General features: G+C 45.9%; 6 protein-coding genes across 6 annotated transcripts; all 6 read right to left on the bottom strand.

Moving 5' to 3' along the window:
• Positions 1–1,032: 1,032 nt before the first annotated feature.
• On the bottom strand, positions 1,033–2,907 carry TbgDal_XI2610 (phenylalanyl-tRNA synthetase (beta subunit),putative; the record flags this gene model as incomplete). Its single annotated transcript, XM_011781106.1, has 1 exon — positions 1,033–2,907. One exon carries the CDS (start codon positions 2,905–2,907, stop codon positions 1,033–1,035), a length of 1,875 nt encoding a protein of 624 aa, XP_011779408.1.
• Positions 2,908–3,505: 598 nt separating this feature from the next.
• Positions 3,506–4,212, bottom strand: TbgDal_XI2600 (hypothetical protein, conserved; the record flags this gene model as incomplete). Its single annotated transcript, XM_011781105.1, is given in 2 exon segments — positions 3,506–3,919; positions 3,922–4,212. Coding segments are annotated over 2 exon segments (705 nt in total).
• A 4,179-nt stretch (positions 4,213–8,391) lies between these two features.
• TbgDal_XI2590 (hypothetical protein, conserved) lies at positions 8,392–9,978 on the bottom strand (the record flags this gene model as incomplete). The annotated part of the gene is made up of 1 exon (XM_011781104.1): positions 8,392–9,978. The coding sequence occupies one exon, from the start codon at positions 9,976–9,978 to the stop codon at positions 8,392–8,394; it is 1,587 nt and encodes a 528-aa protein (XP_011779406.1).
• Positions 9,979–10,439: 461 nt separating this feature from the next.
• Positions 10,440–11,957, bottom strand: TbgDal_XI2580 (molybdopterin synthase sulphurylase protein,putative; the record flags this gene model as incomplete). Its single annotated transcript, XM_011781103.1, has 1 exon — positions 10,440–11,957. The coding sequence occupies one exon, from the start codon at positions 11,955–11,957 to the stop codon at positions 10,440–10,442; it is 1,518 nt and encodes a 505-aa protein (XP_011779405.1).
• A 619-nt stretch (positions 11,958–12,576) lies between these two features.
• Positions 12,577–16,230, bottom strand: TbgDal_XI2570 (hypothetical protein, conserved; the record flags this gene model as incomplete). Its single annotated transcript, XM_011781102.1, has 1 exon — positions 12,577–16,230. One exon carries the CDS (start codon positions 16,228–16,230, stop codon positions 12,577–12,579), a length of 3,654 nt encoding a protein of 1,217 aa, XP_011779404.1.
• Positions 16,231–16,964: 734 nt separating this feature from the next.
• On the bottom strand, positions 16,965–20,150 carry TbgDal_XI2560 (hypothetical protein, conserved; the record flags this gene model as incomplete). Its single annotated transcript, XM_011781101.1, has 1 exon — positions 16,965–20,150. One exon carries the CDS (start codon positions 20,148–20,150, stop codon positions 16,965–16,967), a length of 3,186 nt encoding a protein of 1,061 aa, XP_011779403.1.
• Positions 20,151–20,888: the final 738 nt, after the last annotated feature.

Here is a 20,888-nt window from a genome sequence, read left to right as displayed (position 1 = left end):
TCGCCTTCTTTCAGATCAAAGCGCCAACCACAAACTGTGAACTTCTGCGTCGTATACGGTTTACGTAGTTGGAAGTGATTTGGTAGTGGGCCTCACATTTATATCCTCTGCTTAAGAAATAAAAATGAAAAAAGAGAAATGGATAGGTAAGTGAAAGAGGTGAGTGGAACATTGAAAAAACATAAGTCCCACACTTTGCCTCCGCCCTTAATCCTCATGTGCAGACACCACTATAATCAGCCTTAAATTCCGTTATCCACATTGTTTTATTTTCCTTTAAACTTCCTTCTCTATTCCTTTCTTTTTTGGTCTTGTTTAACCTCCTGGGGCCTCTCGCTGTCTTTCACGCACATGTTTCACTCACCTGACTACTCGCTGCATTTGCAGCTACGTCGAAAGAGTTTTTTAAATATCGCGTTCTCCTCACTACGAGATGGATGCATCTACAGCCACCATTGGCACGCAGTGTGTCGAATAAAGGATCTCAAATAACGACAGGGAGGACGAGAATTTGAAGGGATGCAAATGCATGAAAAGACAATAATGAATGTTTCTGGTATTGTCCTGAGGTTCACTCACCGTCACCGCTTCCTTACTTCAACGACAAATAAGCTTCCCCCACTCCGCCTGAAGAACGAAATTCATCCAAATAATCCTTCGCCATTATATATTTAAGATGTGATCCATTTCTCATCTCCGCGCCATGCGAGTTCGCAGTGCAAATCCCTACTGACTCATTCACAGTATGTAAAAGGTCTGCGCTTGCGCAGAAAAATGTTAATAAGAATCATACAAAATCGCGAGTGATAATGAGAAATAACAGTGGTGCAACTGGTGAGTGGGAGAAAATGAGCAACAAGCATGCAATGCCGCTCAGAAAGTTTTCCATGGCCTGCTCCATTCATTTACTTTATTTACCTTCCATTCGGTACACTCATCCCACCTCTCACCTCACCATCAACCAAACAAACTGACAGAAATTTCGTCGGAACCGAAGCGAACATAACGCGAGTGAATTACGCACGCACGCGTCTACTGGGCAAACTGAACATTCAGCTCCATGTATGAGCATGGAAAGGGGATGTCATACGCCTTCAGCGTGTTCGGGTGAACAACACCAAAGCCTCCAATACACACCTTCTGCCCACTGCGGTGCAGAAAAACATCCATGCAACGACCAGGAAAGAAGGCACCATCACTGCTCCTCTCCAGCGTGTATGAATCACCATCCACAACCTCTTCCCCCACTTTCCGCACAACACCAAGTTTAGCCATGACAAATTCCACAAGTCCGTGTATATCTTCAAAACTGCTAGACTCACTACAGCAATGTAGGGCGGCAAGATGCCGTTGATTGCGCGCCCCGCAGTTGGGGTACTCTAGTTTTGGGGTGATGACAGGAGGAAAGTTCTTTTCATTATCCAAGAGAACTATATCAGCGCACTCAAAGAATCGAAGGGGAAGTGGGTGCGATTTATTGGCATTAAGTGTCTTTAGGATGCCCGGCATGAGTGAGGGGCGGCATATTTGGAACTCCATAGTTTTGGGGTTTGCGATATGTACGGCCACATCATCATCCACGCGATTTAGACGAGCAAATCCCTCCTCGCGGGAGCAAAGCGAAAAGGTCAAGAGCTCCATATAACCGGCGTTAGCCATCTCGATACGAATAAGATGCGAGAGTTTACTCAGTGGTTGCTGCGCCACGTCACCAAATGTCAAGCACTCTTTGTGGGTAATATTATCGTAACCGTAGGCCACCGCAACATCTTCCATAAGGTCCGTTGGTCCCAATACATCAGGTCGCGTTGGAGGGACTTCTACTGTTACGGTGCTGTCCTCCACCTTTGCTACATGGTGCAGCATACGCTCCAGAAGTTCACCCATATGATTGGCTGAGTTAAGTTTAATGCCAATGAGTCTCTCAACCTTCGACTGCTCTACGGAGACTAGTCGGGGATCCAAGTTGGGAGTCACTTCCTCCTTCGTGCCATCAGGAGTGGGTTCATCGTACACAACACGCACCGCCTCCACGGTAAAGGGCTTCTCGCAATAAGTTGAGAAGGCGCAAACGAGTTGGTTCACTAAAACACTCGCCTTGTGATGATCTGGTGCAGTGCACTCGATAAAGATATTCCTGGTGTTTGCACTGATGCACGAGTAGTCCGAGTTGATAATGGGTGGAAGGGAGAGAATGTTTTCACCCTTGCCGTCCAGCACCACGGGGTAATGGGAGAATTCAGAGATAAGCGGAATAAACTTAGAGATGTGTCGGTCGTCCTTATAAAACTCTGCGAGGCCATTGCCCCGACAATCCAGCACCCGTTCCTGTTGATTGAGTGGAACGAACCGTATGCTCTCCTTCGGCCGGGCGGCGTAAAGGAACTCATTCTGATTAATCTTATCCAAGTCGTGCGTCCCAACAGAAGCGAGCGCACGGCGTCGGGCAAGACCCAAGTGGAGTTTGTCCTGAAAATCAATAAAACTGCGGTAGCTGCGCTTGTCAAGACGAACGTTTCGTAACACGGCACAAACAATGTAATCCCGTACATTGCGCACGGACTTTTCCACCGTTACTTTGTAGAGTGGATTTGCACGGTTGAGTAATTGGAACCGAGGCGCAGGGGTCATGCCGAGAAATACCTTCATCGCAGTACCCATTCCCTCAGCACAAAGAAGGTCGTAGCGATTGGCTGGTGTATCAATCTTGTAGATGACGGCATCAGAAAGTTCCTCTCCCTTGGCTGCAACGGCTTCGCCTTGCTCACGGCGGAACATCTCGCGCTCACTTGTCACATCATCGAGCTCCACACCAAATTGAAAGCATATGTCTTCGAATTGATCCTCCGTGTAGCTTTTCCCGATAAAATCAAAGAGATAATCACGCACAACAGCGAGGGTTGGCATGGTGCTATTTATTTTATTTCCTTTTTGTCTGTGCAACCGTCAATACCACCGCCGATCGTTCTTTTTTTTTTTTTTGGTTTCCTTCTTCGAAAACAACAACAAACAAAACCGATCACTTTCTTAAAAGAGAGTTTAACCTCTGGCGAGCACAGAAAAGGGGGAGAGCAAATAAAGAAAGATAATGATCACGTGAGAAGGTGTGGAAGAGAGGGGGGGGGGAAGCATACCAGAAGTTGGTTTTTGACATTCCAAACAGAGGTGGGAAACTAGAGGCTAATGGAAATACAAGCAAAATCATAAGTAACTCCACTCGTGTCTCATGGTCCGACTTCCCTGAGAAAGGAATCGTAGCTCATACACCACCGGCGACTTTGTGCAGCACGCTACGTGTGTGGTGAAGGAATCAAAATGTGTCTCCATACCACACAGCTACTTCGCTAGATATTGAAGCTCCAGCAAGGAATGCACATGTGGTTTACGCGGCATTTCAACATATGAGTGCATACCTGAAAATATGTATACATCTCGGAAACCTAATCGATACTACCAAAAATGACACGACTACTACCACTGCACGTTTCCCCCCCCCTCGTGCCCTTCACTTTTTCATATCCAGCAGTTCTTGCAGGCGACTGTGTATGATATCTTTCTGCAAATCCCCGCGACTATTGTTTGATGCGGCACGTGCCTCAAGAGCCCGCCGTTTGGCCTCAGCCGCAACTGTGCGATTCTGAAACTGCTCAACTCTCCGCAGGGGGTCGTGCCGTTCTTTTTGAAGTTTGTCAAGTTCTTTTCGCAACTGAACCGCATCAGATTTTGTTATGAAACCTGTCACTAAACTCCCACTCACTTTTCTCTCCTCTTCCTTTCTACCAGCCCCGCCAAAACTCTGCCCCTCGCTACCGCCTTTCTCATTTTCCGTGGTAACATCATCACGTTGACGTTTTTGCGTTGATTTTTTCGCTTCCAATGGATCTTTTTGGAATGTGAGTGCACTGGTTTTCTGCCCCATCACGGCAACCGCCTCCGACTGCAATGCGGGTTTATCCTCCTCTGCCGCAAAAATATTTTCCACTTGTCTAAACTTCGCAACACGTGCGGTATGGAATCACCGGAGGCGGAAATAACGAGATCATCGTAGCGACGCTGTTCCTGATCATGAAGAAGTTCAGCACTGCGTTGCTCCTTCGCTTTTTTCTTTTCTTCCTCCTTTTCGAGGCCACGCTCCACCCGGCTGAGGTTTTGAAACGTCAGTGGGTGGAAACTTTTGTGGCGGTTAATATCCTTTTTATGCGAAGCATACATCACAACCAAAGCTAAATATGAGGAGTACAACTAAAAGAAAATAAAAGGTAATATATATATATATACTTATGCCTGCCTGTCTCGACGTCTATTTCTTTGTAAGCTTGTAAAGAATTGAAAAAAAAAAACACCACAATGGAAAAAAAAGAAAAAAAGAAAGAGTGCATGTAATAAATATGATGAAGCAGATGTTGAATGGAAAATAGAGAAAATCACACCGATTACGCTTCAGTGGTGATACATAATTACAAATGTATACAATTCAGTAGATTCATTGGCCTCGGAAGGGCGTCGGACAAAAGATGCCTAGAAAGTAACCAAACCTTCAGGGATGAAGAAGGTTCCTTCTCCGCTGGTTAGTAGCTAAAAATAAAAAGAAGATAAAGCAAAACAAAAAAAAAAAAGTTCGCTTCACTACGCATCGGTTTCGATTTTCATTAAAATGCATTTACTGTTGGAATGTTGTTGATTTCATCATTTTCCTCCCTCTTTTGTTTTTTTTTTGAAAAAGATTTGCATGTCTTTCCTTCGTTCGAAAGCAACAACTCTATTGTAACCCCACAAGTACCAAAAAAGGGGGGGAAGAACAACCGACCGCTAATAACGTGAGTAACTGCACTTGGAAGGAGGTAATACGTTTGCGCTCCCACACACGCAACAGTCGCCTGATCGCCCAAAGAGAAAAATAAATCATGGACCGACGGAATCTCTGAAGTCACCGCGTCCGGATTCTCATTTCTGTTTTGTTTTTATTTTGTTTTGTCTTGTTATGTTATGTCTTTTCCCCGCTCCTCCTTTCTTCAACTCTCCTTTTCTCACACACACACGCCTCTCTTTTCTTTTACTTCTTTCTTTTCCTTTCTTTTTTCCCTTCTCTCACCCGTCATCCTTTTCACCCACACAAAATGACCAACGAATGCAAGCGATAATGTTTGCTTCAGCTTCTTCGTGCGCGCACTGGTCTGAGAAAGTGTTTTTTTCTTTCACATTATTACAGCCGGTGCGAGGCTCACTTAAAAAATAAATAAATAAATTAGTTGCATCCTCAAGCACCGCACCACACCATGTCAACAGAAGAAGCAAATGAATTAAATAAAGAGAGATAATTAAGTGAAAGAATGTTCTCCTCCATCCTTCTCGAAAGGAAGAAATAAGCGAACGACAAACCAAAAAGAGAGGAAAAGGAGAGAAGCGAGATAACTTGCCTCAAACCCACAAACGACCAGACATTTTTTTTTTGGTGATTTTGTTTCAACTACATCATTCTCTTTTTTTTTTTGTATTTTATTTTATTTTATTATCTTTGATATTGAAACGAAACTTTTTTTGTTGTGTCTTACCACACGTACCAGAGTTGGCACAAGCTTTCCTGAGGTGAGTTGTCTCATTAGTGCGATTAAATATAAATTAAAGCAAACACAGCGCCCCCCCCCCAGGCATAAACGCACACAAGCACATACAAATACACAAATATATATATATATATATACAAATATAAATAAACGCAAGCAGAAATACCCATACTATTACCGTTTCACTCTTCACTTCCATTATATTTCTTCCCAATTGGCTGGCGCGCAAAGAAGAGGGAAAGAAAAAAGGAAGGAATTATAAACGGCTAAACCACAGCGCTTCCGACCCGTTCCCTCCTCCCGTAAGAAACAGGAGGTGTTGATTGGAAGGAGGGTGGAAAGAGAGAAAAAAAAGGGAAACAAACGCCCAAATATGCACATGCACATAATCATTTATTCATGAATACATGCACGCATCTGTGCGTATGGATGCGAGTGCTTGCGTATATATATATATATATATATATGCATATTTGTGTATGCGTGTATGTGTTTATGTGTGTGTGTTTATGTACTCCAAAGAGGAAATATGTTGACGTATGAATATGCGAATTGTGTTAGACCGGGGCGCTAAAAGAGCTAAGCACCACAGTAAATACTGCAAAAGCTATAAAAGCAGTAGCAGTAAAAGCAGCACAACACTCCAGCGCAGTTGAAGAGGCTCCGAGAAGTAAAACACAAAAACTTCCATATGCTCAGGGGGCGCTGCCATGACATGAAGTCACAAGACTCACAGAGAATGGTGTGCAAATTAAATGTAATTCATCGTTTGCACCCCCACCCCCCACGCTCAGTGTGCACTGATGATCTCTGTATTTTTTTTCATTTATTTTTTTTTTCGTGTCTGTGTATCTTTGTTATACTTTAAATTTCTTCGTACATGTGTGTTCCATTTATTATTATTTTTTTTTTTGTGCGCGTGTTGTTTTTTTTTTTGTATGGCCGTCCATTCCTCCATTGGTTCGCCGCTCACATAATTCTTTTTCCATTTCGGAAGGGAGGGAAGGGAGGAGGTTTTTGTTTTGTTAAAATGAAAACGGACCTAAGGGCAAACGCAGTGAAGTAACATCCGTCACCCTTTCATCCCTCCTCCTCCTCCTCCTCCAACAACAACAACAACAAAAAAAAACAAAAATTTTAAACAAGTGAACAAATACATCGAAACATATGTAAATACATCGAAACATATGTAAATACATTAAATAAATATATATATATATATATATATTTATTTATAACATATTTGTTTCTTATTGTTTTTTTTTTAAAAGAAAAAAATCAGCATATTTAAAGAGTGCATGTATTCGTGAAAATTCCAAATTATACGTTAGCCAATAATCGCGCGGGAGACTTACGAGCCGCATAACAAATCAGCATTCAGTGGTGAAGATGACGGGGAGAGAAGAGCATGCAAAAAGAAAGAAAGAAAAAGAAAGAAAAAGAGGCGGGAGAGAAAGCGGAACATATGTGAAACTAATGTGAAAAAAAAACAAAAATAAACCAAAAATGCGCTTGTATCCCTTTAAAAATGCAACTTGTAAACTAATGAATGGAACCTTGGCTACCCTATGTAATGACTATGTCTTAGCACCTTTGTGTACAAGTTCTCTTGTGCTGCATCTTGAATGGATATTTATATCCTTTTAAAGCTTCTCTGAAACCAGATGGCACATGCAATAATAATAATAATGATAACCGCTACCACAGAATTGTAATAGTAATTATCACATGTGATTTTAAGAAGGTGCGCTCCGCGTGCATGAGATTCCTCAAAACAGAACACACCGAAAAGATCACAAGTTCTGGAGTGTAATTGAAAGAGAGAACGCAGAAGGTAAATAACACAGAATGAAACAACAGAAACAAGGGAGAAGGCGAGAAAGAAAAAATCATGACCAGATACAACTGCACAAACGGGTAAGGAGAAGAAAGTGGAGAAAAATTACGACGGGATGAGGGGGGAGCGAGTTGATTGTCCTCCACTCCAATCTTATGCATACATGCAAGCATATATATATATATATATATATATATATATATATATATATATGCACTTTTGGCTTATACGGTTGAGAAACAGCGTGTAGTTCCAGCCGGCAGCGTTGAGGCTTCCCACACACACACACACACACACATTTGAACATTCGCATATTCGTTTCGCTACAGTCATAATCCTCGCATCAATTACCACTAAAACAATACGTTGAAATGAGACGTAGAAATAAGCGAAGTGAATTCTGCAACTTGTACGTCGTGGCATTCCCTCGAAACATGAACATTATGAGTGCACGGATAATATCATTGAGATGTGCCTGCGTGATAATGACAACCCAAACGGACGACACGTTGAACCGCACTTTTCCACATCCTGCGCTGCAGAAACGGAAACACTTCATTTCCTGCTCTCTATTTTTTTTAAACTTTGTTTTATTAGTTTTCACTCCCCTTAGTCCATGATTGCTTTTTCCCCTTTTTTTCTTTTTAGTTCCTGTCCACCAACTACCTTAGCGCACATATATGCACACTTGAGTATGTGGCACTGCCTCTTCCCTGGGTCAGTTTGTTAAAACGCGTCACCTCGCCATTTGTTTCATTCTCCGGCACTTACATTGGGCCACAGGTCCCTTTTAGTTTCAAGCACCACACGAAAAAAAAAAAAAGGTACCCTGCCCTTTTAAAAAGTTATTTGGGTCCATGCTTCTGGAGGATTAATATTTTCTTTCCAACTCGTCGCTTCTCCCACTTAAAGCACACACACACACACAAACACAGACAAACTAGGACTGCACTGGTATTACAACTTTGATGTCTTCTTTATATTCCCTTCTTAACCTCCAAGTAAGTTTGCCATGACATCACTTGCCGACAAGGCGATTTCCAGTTGATCCGGTGGCAGTTTGGCAAGACAATTCTGAATAAAACCTACAACGTCGGCATCGCTGCTTACGGCTTCCACAATGGTTTTCATCACATCAGTTTTTGCTTGTGGAAGGTACCGACGCCGCATTTCCTCAATTCGCATGGGATCATTCGCAAAGAACATAGGAAGGGCCTTTTCACCACTTTCCTGCCGGAGGAGTCGGTCAGGGCGAAGAAACATCATATCATTGTGCACCGACCATGTCGTCCCGTTTGGGTCCAACGTTAAGGACATGGTGCGGTGGAAAAAACAACTCACAAAAGGGGCATCATCGCGCGCAAATATCTTTTCGCCACCATCTATTGGTGACCAGTGCCAAAACAACCTTCCATGAATTGTTAGGACACATGTTGGTACCGCCATGTTGTCCGATAGGAACACAACATTGGCATTACCATTGAGTTCATGCGATACGGAAAAAAACTTTCTCTCACCCCCTCCGAGGATATTGATGGCTTTCACAGCCTTCGTTTGCCCGCAAGCGATGGAACGTAAAGAATGAATTTCTACGTGAAGATTTCGCCACGGCACATTCTTACGCAAAAAAACGAAGTCGTCTGTCATTACCTTGCGCTGGGTTGGGTTTAGTGCGTCTGATTTGTGCTTCGCATCAAATGGGATGCGGCACGCAATGGGTTCCTCTGAACGACTAACACTAAAGAGGGCATTTTTAGCATAGACCCCCGTCAGGGTATCCCATTTCCCTTCCGCCGCAGCGGAGAAAACGTCAGCCTCAAGGAAATATAAAACCTGAAACTGAAGTTGCGAAAGGCTTGATGGTATTGGGTTGGGGAGGCGCAACGGTGCGCGGTTAATAACCTTGTCGTCAAGCATCATGAGTGACTTGACCTTTTGAATCACACTTGAATTGTAATCCTCCCGTCTCGTTACGGGGTTCTCCTTTAAAACTAATTCACCAAGGTTAACAAAACGTTTCAGGGGTCCAATAAAGGAGAGGTCGTCAATGGTGTTCCCGGTGGCCGATAACGCTGTGATCCCAATGTGAAGGTCAGCCTCCACCAACGCCGACAAGAAAACAGACAATTTGGTTATCTTATTGTCATTGACAGCAACAGCCCGTAGCATCGACCCCATGTGACTCTTGATGACACTCACAAGGCTCCGGCAGAATGTGACGTTGTTAAAGTCCACACTCTTTCGAACATCAGTAAGATCCTGAGACTGACTGAAGTTTGAAAGATTCAACATGCCAGACTCCCGGTTGAAGATGACACTGGAAGACTTCTGAAAGAGAAGGTCCAACAGAGTTGTCATCATTGTTGACTGCGGGACTTGATTATCACTACCGCCAGTCCCTTTTCCCGGCGGACCGGAACCACCCCGACTGCCTCGCCGACTTCTATCAGGTTTAGCATTCCAACTGCTATTATGTCCACCGCGATCGGTGAGGACATCACGATCGTAGTCACCTTTCCGTCGCCTTCGGCTGTCGGCTCGGTTGGGGCCACCTCCTTTGGTATACGGACGGCTCATGGTATTCAGTTAACCACAATTTGCTGAACTCCTTTCCTTCCCTAAACGAAGCTCATGGAAGAGTTTAGCGGTAAAAGAAAGCAAAAGTTGCAAAACGACGAATCGGTAATAGAAACAAAGCACAATCAGCCATCCGATACAGCACTAGCGATGCAGCAATCGGACGAAACGAAACGCACGTTTGTGCTGCCAAAGACGGGAAAGACGCAAAGGTTATATAATAAACTTACTTTTATACTTCGTTTCCCATCCATTTTCAGGGTGCACGCCAGGCACGAAAGCAATCCCATGCAGAAGGGAGCAAGTGAAAAGAACAAGTTCGGTTGATTTTAGGGGAGAGACAAAAATGCTTGTTGGCGGGCTATGTTCCCTTTTTTTTTTTGTCAAAGATGTGATATGTGTTGCGTTACCAGATGTGGGGGCACGACGTCCGATTACCTTAATAGGTAAATCAATGGATTTTAGTAAAAGGGGAAGTTTCTGTCTACTTCACGGTGGTAGCGATTCAGCCCCCCATCCACATTAATGAAGCGAAACCGTTTGCCGGGATTTTGATGTATCGCTGCTTTGCCGTCTACATCCGTTCCACAACTTTTAGGGCACCACTCCTGAAGCGGAAGAAGCACCTGCATAGCTTTTACGGATGAAATACCACGACGGCAAATGACGTAGACATCCATCGGCCCTCTGCTGGCGCACGGTACGCTGTTGACAAATTTCTCCCACTCGTTTTGAAGCACACCGTCACGCTTCCACATCTCCAGTTGCTTTAATGGGAGAGAGACACTGTGAGGCAGATGGGCCATGTCGTACTGCTCCTTGGGCCGTACGTCAAGGGTCATCCACGACATTCTTTCACCCCTTAAAAGCTTCTGCAACACGGAAAAATACACAGAAGGAGCCACGTTGGCCTCAGCAGGCAACATATTTGCACTCCGCAGCGCTCCTGAGGCACACGATGGCATAACATATTCTGGTCGCTCCGCGGCAAGTTGCTGAAGCGATTTGCCAACGTTAAGTTTCGCAGCCTCCCCACAAGCCGGGCAGTCTTTCTGGCGCCCCCGCAACCGAACGACGCGGAGTTGCATCCGCAAGGCGTCAAGCAAAAGCAGCCGACCCTCGAGGACATCACCTGCACCCGCCAACAACTTAAGAGCCTCTGTGGCTTGCAAACACCCAATACAACCGGGCACGGGGCCAACCACTCCAGTGTCATTACAGCTTCCCACAGCTGATGCTGGTGGAGGCGTTGGAAAGAGGCAACGATAGCAGGGGCAGCTTAGGCCGCCGCAGTAAACACTTAATTGCCCCTCCCATCGCAACGCACTGCCACTCACCAATGGTCGACGATAACGCGCCGCTGCATCGTTAATTAAGTAACGTGTCGCCACATTGTCAGAACCATCCACCACAACGTCACAACCACGCACAAGTTCTTCTGCGTTTGCGGGTGTGAAGGGGGCCGTGATGGCTCGAATCTTGGCTCGAGGGTTGAGGGCTAAACATGACTGAACCGCACTCTCGGCTTTCGACATACCAACACGCATTGTGTTGTGTATTATCTGCCGATGAAGGTTGCTGTGCTCTACAGTGTCAAAATCAACAATGCAAAGTTCACCAACACCAGCAGCGACAAGGTAGAGAGCAGCTGTACTACCCAAACCACCAGCACCGACCAGTAAAACACGTCCTCGCCGAATGCGATCCATTCCCTTAGCGCCTATATCTTCCAGCACAATCTGTCGGGAAAACCTCTCAACGTCAGATTTCGTCAAAGAACCAGACGACGATACGAAAGGCGGAGTCTCTCCTGCAGTAGAGCCTCCGCTATTGTCAATGGAAGAAGGGCCACTAGAGGTGAGCACATCAGCTCCACACGAGTTGACTCGGTTCCGCTCTTCGTGCAGCCGCTCCTCCAGCTCATGAAGTTTAAGTCTTGCTGTTGCTACCTGAGCTTCAAGATCTTCAAGGACATTCATAACCTCAACTTGCCTCCTTTTCTCTGCCTTTGACCACTTATATATATATATATATATATTCTTGCCGAAATTTAACGATGGTGGTTGCTTCCCTCCCCTTTGTACTTACTTCAACGCCCTCCTAAACTCTTTTGGACGCACATCCATTTGGGGCGATTCCAACAGGCCGTCAAAAGAATGAACCCACGACCAAGCAAGTGCAGGAACACGTTGGAGAAAGTTTGCGCACGAAAAACAAGAATAGACGAAACGAGGGCGGAGCACAGGTGATAGGTTTGCGGTGAATTATCGCAAGGACCAACGGCAGCAGGGAGGCGGCACTTCCTATTGCGGAAGCACATAACCTCTCACAAACGTAGAAGTGCAACAACAGAGAACAAGTTTATGTAATCCATTTCATTCATTCCTCCGCATCAGCCGATACAACTGTAGCACACAAACAGTGAAGCCTTTTCATTTCTCAGGGATCGCAGAGAAGTTAACTCCGAGGGAAGACACGGCAACAGCTACTAGCAAAAACAAAAAACAGTAATGTAGCAAACCGACAGGTCATACAAAAAAAGTCGCAAGGAGCAAGTGGATTATTGTCGAGAAGAGCCACTGAAAGCAATAAAAGTGGTCAGCCTTTTCCTTTAGTAACGGGCAACCGAAAATCTCCAGAGAGCGGGGCCGGAAACATGCGGTGAAGATCTAAGGCGGGGGCCCCTGTGGCTTCTGCCACTCCGTGAATTACGTGCACTATTTTCTCGGCGTCTTCGGGCAGGATATCATCCAGCCTTTGTTGTGGACCACTATCCTTCTTCTTTTGCTTTTGTTTCTGTTGTTGTTGTTGCTGCGAATCTTCGTAAAAGTTTCGGACGACAGCACATACCACGCGGGAAAGGTGGTTCAAAAACAGAACCAGCTGATCTGAATGAAATTGTTTCAGGAGTAAAGCAAGAGCAATGACAAGGGCCTCAGGATCCAGCAGGTACTTGAGTTCTGACGGCACCATGGAGGCGAGTTTATCATCGTAACGCATTCGCGGTATGTTTCGTAATGTGAGAGCAATCAGGTAAAACACAAACGATGGGATTGGTTTGGATGTAACGTACACTTTCGTCAAAGCGTCACTTATACCAGCACAGTCCAGAAAAGGCGAAACAGCGTTTATAATTTCACCCGGCATCGGATGGGAATCGGGACTATGATAGTGATGCTGCAGGTCTGTCAGCAGAGCTTCATTAACCGTAGATAAGGCAGCAAAGAGCGAGCCGCTATTAAGTTTACAAAACGAACGGAGCTCGTGCGCAATCATCACACGCATGATCTGGATCCTTCCAACGAGCACCATAAGTTTTGTCACCTCGGCCAGGTGGTCCTTAATCACAACGCGATTGTTGTATTCCTTCGTCTCCAGGGGGACACTACCCTCACCGCCACTGCTATTGATCAACTTCATCAGTTTTTCGTAAATTTCAATAAGCTTCCTAGGGTCATGGCTACTGGAAAAAAGTTCCTCCGCCAGGTTCATAACCGTTTCTTCCAACGGCTCTAAAGTGGCCCGAATGGTCTTCAGCAATTGCTGTAGGTTCTTCGCAATAATGAAGCACAACATCCTGTCAAGTGCAACGAGCCCCATGGAACCGATGGCTTCTCCTATGCTAGCAAAGGTTCGTGAGCCAACAACTTCCTCGAGTGAGTTGCGTTCGAACCAAGCCCCATATGACTTGAGGAAAAGGGCGTGTGAGGGGTCAGTGATGGCAATGAGATGCTGCGAAATTCCTCCAAGAAAACTGTATGTTGATCGACCAGGTGTTGGCTCGAAGTAAGGGATGGGAATACTCTCCGACTGATACTGTGATTCCCATGGATATAACTTCTTTTGTAAAAACGCATTACACTCCATCTCCACGTTAAAGTTCACAATCCGTGAGAACTCTTCCAACCAAATCCTAAGACCGTGTACATTTACATAATCCTGAATGTACTCGAAGGAGGCGCGAATGCCGTTCAACTTTTGAGCGAGCCGAGCAAGCCCCTCATTAAAGGAGGCGGCCGAAGGCGGTTTTTTCGCGTCGAAGAGAAGTGAGTTGTGTAATTCCATCGTTATTTGTTGAAGAAGTTCCTTCCTTATGCCATCTTCAAGAAGCTGATGAGGATCCACCTGGATAATCCCGACAAGTGTACTTTCCATCGCCAAAATGCCGCTTGCGTATTTCACAATGTCAGCTGTGTGAGTCGAAAGTGCTTTCCGCACGTTCAGTTGACTTTGCCCCTTCATTTCTTTCCTTGCCAGTTTCGTTGGGCACTCATGTAGGTGGTTGGTAAGAATGTCCATAACCTGTCGGAGAATACTGAAAATGGAAGTAGGGATAATGTGCAGAACTCGTCGAGCAAAGGCCACCAACTCCCCAGAGTAATACTCAGAGGTGCTTTCAAGGGCTACTAGAAGGCGTGCATCATTCTGCGCTCCTTGATCGATCCGATTGCATGGCAGCTCGAGCAGCGACGCCAGTTTCATGAAAACTGCGCGCATCTGCACTGCAAGATCAGGTTTCTGCTTAATCTTCAACTGCATTGCAATTACATAATTGTTGTAGTATGCCATACTCTCCCAGGCGTAGGAGACATCCCCAACAGTGGCAATGGTAATAAGAACTTTATTCTCAATATTGATGTAACGTATCATTTGGAGTAGAAGGAAACGAGTGTCTTGTACAAATTGAATCACCTGTAAGTTGCTATCAACCTGATGAAACTCTTGCACATTTTCCAAAGCCTTTATCAGTTTTTGAATCTTCCTGCTGGCAATGGTACTGTTAGCATATTCCAAACCCTCGATTCTTTGCGATATCTCCATAAACCACGCCTCCAGCTGCGGGTCGCACATGTCATCACTCAAAACGTGCTTTCCCGAGAAAAAAGTGGACAATTTGGCCATTTTCATTGCCCCCTCCTGTCGGGAGGATTCCCAGCGGGCTCTTTTCTGCTTCAACAGGTTCGCAAACATGGCTCGCAGAGTAAACTCTAGCTGAGCTGTGCGCAGAAGCAACATGATGATATCATCGTCCCTTACGCACCCAGCAATCATTTCGTAAATTTGTCTACTTTTCTCATGATAGAAATTGCGGCCATCAAGTCGGTGTGTGTGTAGCACAAACCAACGCAGCACAACATTCGCCTCGCGAATGAGTGGAAGCAATGTGGAATGAATATTGTCCAACACGTACTGCTCGGTGAGAACTCCTTGGCGGAGAACCTCCTCGATTGAATCGTACACGCTCGACATGCTCTGCCGTTGCCGTGTCATATAATATCCAATGTTTTCCAAAGTCACAGTGCCACTGATGGCATTCCTCGCGGCTGGGAACTCACGCCATGCCACCATAAGGTCCACGGTGAATCCCATGTAGTAGTTAATGATCCAATTATCAGCGAAGTGTTTGTCCACAATTTCACGCATAACGGGCCCCTCATGTTGGAGTATCTCAGGTTTGAAAAAAAGAAGCACGTACAACACAGCTCCTTGTAAAGACAAAGCAGCGCTACGGTGCTCGGGCACCGGAAAGTTGTACGACATCTGATAAATGTCATCGGATCGAATACGACCAATAATGGTTCCAACGACCTTTTTGTCAACTGGAACGCGATTGAAGTATGATAATGGGTAATTCGGCGGTAGCCCATTTGCTGAGTCGCAACGGTACCCGGTTGTGCGGCACAAACTCGTCACATCCATCATGTTCGGCTCACTAGTCCCCTTATAGCGTATGTAACTAACGAGAATATACTCCCGTATTTTCCCACCAAATCTGTGGTCAAGCAGTAGTAGCATAACTCCGTAGAGGTGATATATTTCACAAAGAATTTGCTTGCCATCGATATCTGCCAAGATGGACTCAATAGTGTGTGAGACGTACATACCATCGAGTATTTCCTCCACGAATCGGTTGAGTTCCACTACGTAACCAAATACACCGCGAAACAACTTGAAGCAGCGGTCAAGAAACTCCACATGGGTATTGCCGAAGACCTCATCCCTCTGAAGTAGCACCTCAGATTTAGAAATGTTCTCCTCGAATGCCTCTGTTGCCTTGAAGTAGGAGAAGTCACTTATGATCGCCGCGTATTCCGACTCCTCTGGATGCACAAACTCCCGTGGTATGTGTTGCGAAAGGCGAAGCAACTCCACGATGATTGCACTACCACGTGCTGCGAGCTGCAATGCACTCTGACCACAGTCGTCATTGAGAAAGTCCGAGCGATGTTTCTTCCCCTTTTGTTGGCTCATCTACACTAGAGACAATTGGCCCCCTTATCCCCCCCCCACCCTACGGTAAATGTGTTTTTTTTTTTTGCGTAGCGACCACAATCACGTAATACCACAACTTAATCAAGGAGATTTAATGCCCCAGTGCGAGGAGTACCAGCCGAATAAAGTAAGCGCGCTAGCGGTTTTGGGGGGCACCTCGTCTCCTCAGCGGTTTCAAATATCGCTTCGGCAAAAGACGGAAAATAAAAGATACGGGAAAAAAAAGTTGTAACGGATCGCCAGTACACAAAATCGGTTATTCCTGAACAGTGGTGTGGCGAGGATTATAGTGGAAACACAATACATGAGCATTTAAAGTAAAAAAAACAAAAAAATGGTTCTTATATCCCTCTGGAAGGGACAAATGGAAGATACTGGCGGGGCAGTCCATGAAAACATCTAATATATGCATCTATAGTGTGTAGGTGTATGGGATTTGCTTTGAATGGTGCCAAAGCAAAGTGAAATATTTATAAAATAATGAGTAGCAAATGGAAAGATGTGCAATTCATAATGTAGGTGAAGATCGCGCGTCTACGTGTACATTTGTGTATTTCCAATTCTATAGCGGTGTGTCTTAGGTGTGCACGCACACACTCACCCGACACCAAGTTTGGACTCAACAATGCACTTTGAGTCGATAAAAGAACAACAGTGGCATCACACTGCTGGACGCTCCGCATTCAATAATGTCCCGGCTTCCCAACGCACCTTCAGGTAGCGGGGCCTTCAGAAGCACCTGACGAACTCTTCTCCTCGGCATCGTAATCATCAAAGATAATGTCTTCGAAATCATCAACGTAATCAGTAATGTCATCATGAGCTTCGTCGACGGCATTAAGGGCAAAGCGATACTGAAGGAGCGTCTCTAACATTCCCCAGTGGTACCCCGCTCGACCCTCGACGGGCCCCTCCGCATCCGCTGGTGTGTCCTCAGTCTCTGCCTGAGTCCACATCGTTTTGGGGTGAATCTTCTCAAATAGAAGCAGCTGCCGTTCCTTCCAGTTAAGCTGAGCAACGATATCATCGGTTGCGTAATTAGCGCAACCTGGAGCCTTCACTGGTAGACCCGCCACTGAAGCAACGCTCGTCGGCGTGGAAAGACTTCGCAGAGTGGGTGGGTTCGTGTTTATATCAGCACTGAGGGTAATATCGGCGGGAGCAGGGGGGAAAGCAACGTCATTATGGAGAGTGCTTTCCCATGTATGAGAGTCGGACCTGACCACGTATCCGTCCTTTAATTCCTCGGTTACAAGGGTTTCGGCACTCATCGCATTTTGTATGTCCAGCCCCAAGAAGTTTACCGGGTGAGCCCCAGAACTTGACAGCGACCGCTGCTTCGTCGGTATCCTCATAGCGCGTTCAAGTTCATTAAGAGCACTCTCCGCCGATTCTGTATCATCATAAATTCTGCTCCTACTCATATCTCTCATACGCTTCACGCTATCCTCAGTGTCTTTTGACGATCGGGTAGAAGCGGAAGAAGCCGGCATAACGCTGGACACGTCAGCATTATCGGCACTCGACTCCTCAGTGATCACGGCGGACGAGGCAGCATCCTCAACATCATCAACAATGCCGTCGACGGCGCCACTGATAACGCTATCAGCGACATCATCAACACCAGCGGCCGCGACACGGTCTTCAATACTCCCTTCTGTTTCTATAGAGGAAGCAGGTGGTAGATCCTCATCAACAACATCGTCCATCAGAGATTCCTCATCAGGAAGAGGAACTTCGTCATCCAACAAGTCATTGATGTCACTCACTTCCGCGAGCGCCTCGGCAAAATCACTTTCCTCCTTTGCCCAGCTGAGTTCACTGACAACATCGGTTACGACATCATCATCAGCACTCCCTAAGCGACTCTGCTGCAGCTCGTCCACCACCTCATCATCCACCTCATCTGAGATGCCGCCTCCACTTCGTGTCGTTCCGCCGAAGTTAAAATCATCATCAACTTCATCCATGATGCTGTCGCTACCCTCCGCATAAAATGCTACAGAAATATCATCCACCACCTCGTCTTCATCACCAGCTCCACTGGCATCACTTCTAATTATGTCCGCGATTTCATCCATAACGTCCGACACCACATCCATGTTGTTCCGAACCCGTCGTTGTGCTTTTGCGAGCCGCTGTGCTTTCACAAACAGTTTTCGCCGCACTTCCTGAGCACGGTGATGGCAGTCAATCGACTTAATATTCCGCTTCATGCGATCAATAAATCGTCGGAGCTTCCGAATATCTCTCACATCGCGCTTCAAAGCAGCCAACCACTCGGGTTTTTCACTCTGTCTCACATTTCGGCTATCGCTACTTTCGGACGAGGCAGAGTGCTCTTCCCTCTCTTTATATGCGTCTCCTTTCTTTTTTGGCGTTACCGCTGTCAGGCGAATATTTTTTCCAAGTAGGGCCTGCATGAGACGGTTGGCATTTCCACAGGCACGATAAAATTCTTTAAGTGTCGTCACCAGCGGTTCCGCTTTGCCTTCATTTCGCGTGGCGAGGATATTAGTCGAGTGAGAGCTTTTAATGCTGCTTCCAGTCTCGTCGGCGATGGATGAATGCCCCGTTGAGGCGGAAAGCTCATTAACGGATGGTGTCGAAGATGTTGAAGAGGGAGGTGAATTTCTGGAGGATGCAGCGGATAGGGATCTGGTTTCACTTACCTGATCCGTGTCCAAGCTCTGAGAAATCACATTCGTGCCCCCTTCAGAGCTCCCCACAGAAGTGTTCGCTGATACACCGCCGCTTTCAATAGAAATTTCGGAATTTGATGCCGCTGAAGGGCCTGCGGCAACGACACTAACGGAAGAAGTGGAAGCTCTTGCTCCATTCCCTTCTCTCGCTGTTGAGTTAACATCATTTACACCATCTTCCCTGACGGCGCTCACACTATTAGGTTTCTCCTCCACAACAGGCACATAATATACGCGCTTGTACGGAAGCGGTTCTTCCGGCTGACGAATAATATCCACAGACAACGCCTTCTTCACGGGAACATCAGTGGCTTCTCCATTCCTCCCACGTGTCTTGCCCTCGCGCTCCTTCTGATAAGACTCCAAAATGCTTTTGAGAAACGGGGTGGTCTCGGAAGCAGCCGCCTTCGTTTGTTGCTGGGGTGGAGCGGTGGTGATTGCAGGAGGCGGCTTTGGAGAAGACGCAGAGAGGGATTCCGCATAAGCATGAGCGGAAGCAGAGAGTTGCGCAGCTCTTTCAATCGAATAAGCATTTTTCTGGTGCAATGCTTCGGCCAACTTTGCTGTGCGTTGTTCAGCTTGGTAGAGAGAAATTTCACTTCGGAGAACATCAAGGCGCTCCATCGTAGACTTAAGCCCGCGGTGCACATCCATTTGCTCGTGGAAGCGCTTTTCCAACTCTTGCATCATCTTCCGGAAGGGAATTGTGGGTTTCTTCCATGCAGGTACATCATCTTCCACGGAGATATCAGCCCCGCCTTCAACATCCATCGGTTTGAATTCAGCACACGGCGGCGGTCCAACTTCCTGAGGTTGGCAGGGTCGTAAGAAGTTCTGGGTTGGTTCCTCGGTATTTGATCCAACAACCTTGCTACATGGCAGAGTGGTTTGAGTAGCACTATCAGCAGTTTGGTAACGTTTACTTCCAGACGACTGCATCTCCACAATTCTTCCACGGGAAAGCTGAGCCGGATCCTCCGAATTACGCCGATTAAATTCTTCTGAAGTGTCCTTTTCGACTCGCTGCTGTGGTTTCGAGGTGTCTGCAGCAACAGAACCGAACAGCTGCGTGAAGAGGGGAGTGTTTGCCGCCGCAAAGTTCGTGTGCTGCTTATACATATTCTTTAATAGGAGAAAAAATACATGAAAAGAGCAGTTAGTCTTCAAATGTGTCTGGTGATGAATACAATGGTACATGAGTACATATATATATTCATTTATATCTGCGTGTCCGTTAGCTAATAGCCACCCCCCAAAAAAAAAAAAATAATGAACACACTTCAACACAGAGCAACGCTACCGATACGAACCTGACAACAAAGGCACGAAGGGTGCGGAGCGCTTAACGTATTCGAACACCCCGGCACGTCCAACCAAAAGTTGACAACGTAAACGAAAGAAATAAAAAAACGAATCCCCAAACACCGCATCCTTGGCTCCCACACGAAGTCTTTAATTCGTATCACCTTCAACGCTGTATGCAGTCCCCGTACACCAAACAACCAACCCTAGCATCACGTGTCGATGATTAAAAGCTGTACTCTTCCACATTCATCGGTTACCGCACGTTAAGTCGTGACAAACCGAACGAATTCGCAATAAATACCTCCATTCGCTACTTTCCTAACGACATGATCATTAAATACAACAGAAACGGGAAAGAGAGAACAGAGAACAGCCCCGACAATTTCAAATTGTGGCAATGTCCCTCCGCCCCCCCCCCCTCTTCCCCAACCGTTAGTGATCTTCCAACTGGATCATGTTAAGAGCTGTACGTGACACCATCCAGTACAAATACGAGTACTTCCTTTATATGAATGAATATAGTCAAAAGAGAATGAAACTCCTCTTGAGGGGGATCGCCTCCGGTGAAGCAAAAAAGAAAATGGAAAGACGAAGAAGTATAATGGAGAGGGGAATTAAGATCAACGCAAG

This window comes from Trypanosoma brucei, chromosome 11, assembly GCF_000210295.1.
Source record: "Trypanosoma brucei gambiense DAL972 chromosome 11, complete sequence".
NCBI lineage: Eukaryota > Euglenozoa > Kinetoplastea > Trypanosomatida > Trypanosomatidae > Trypanosoma > Trypanosoma brucei.
Note: the sequence above shows the minus strand (reverse complement) of the source record. Positions and strands in the feature narration are given on the sequence as shown.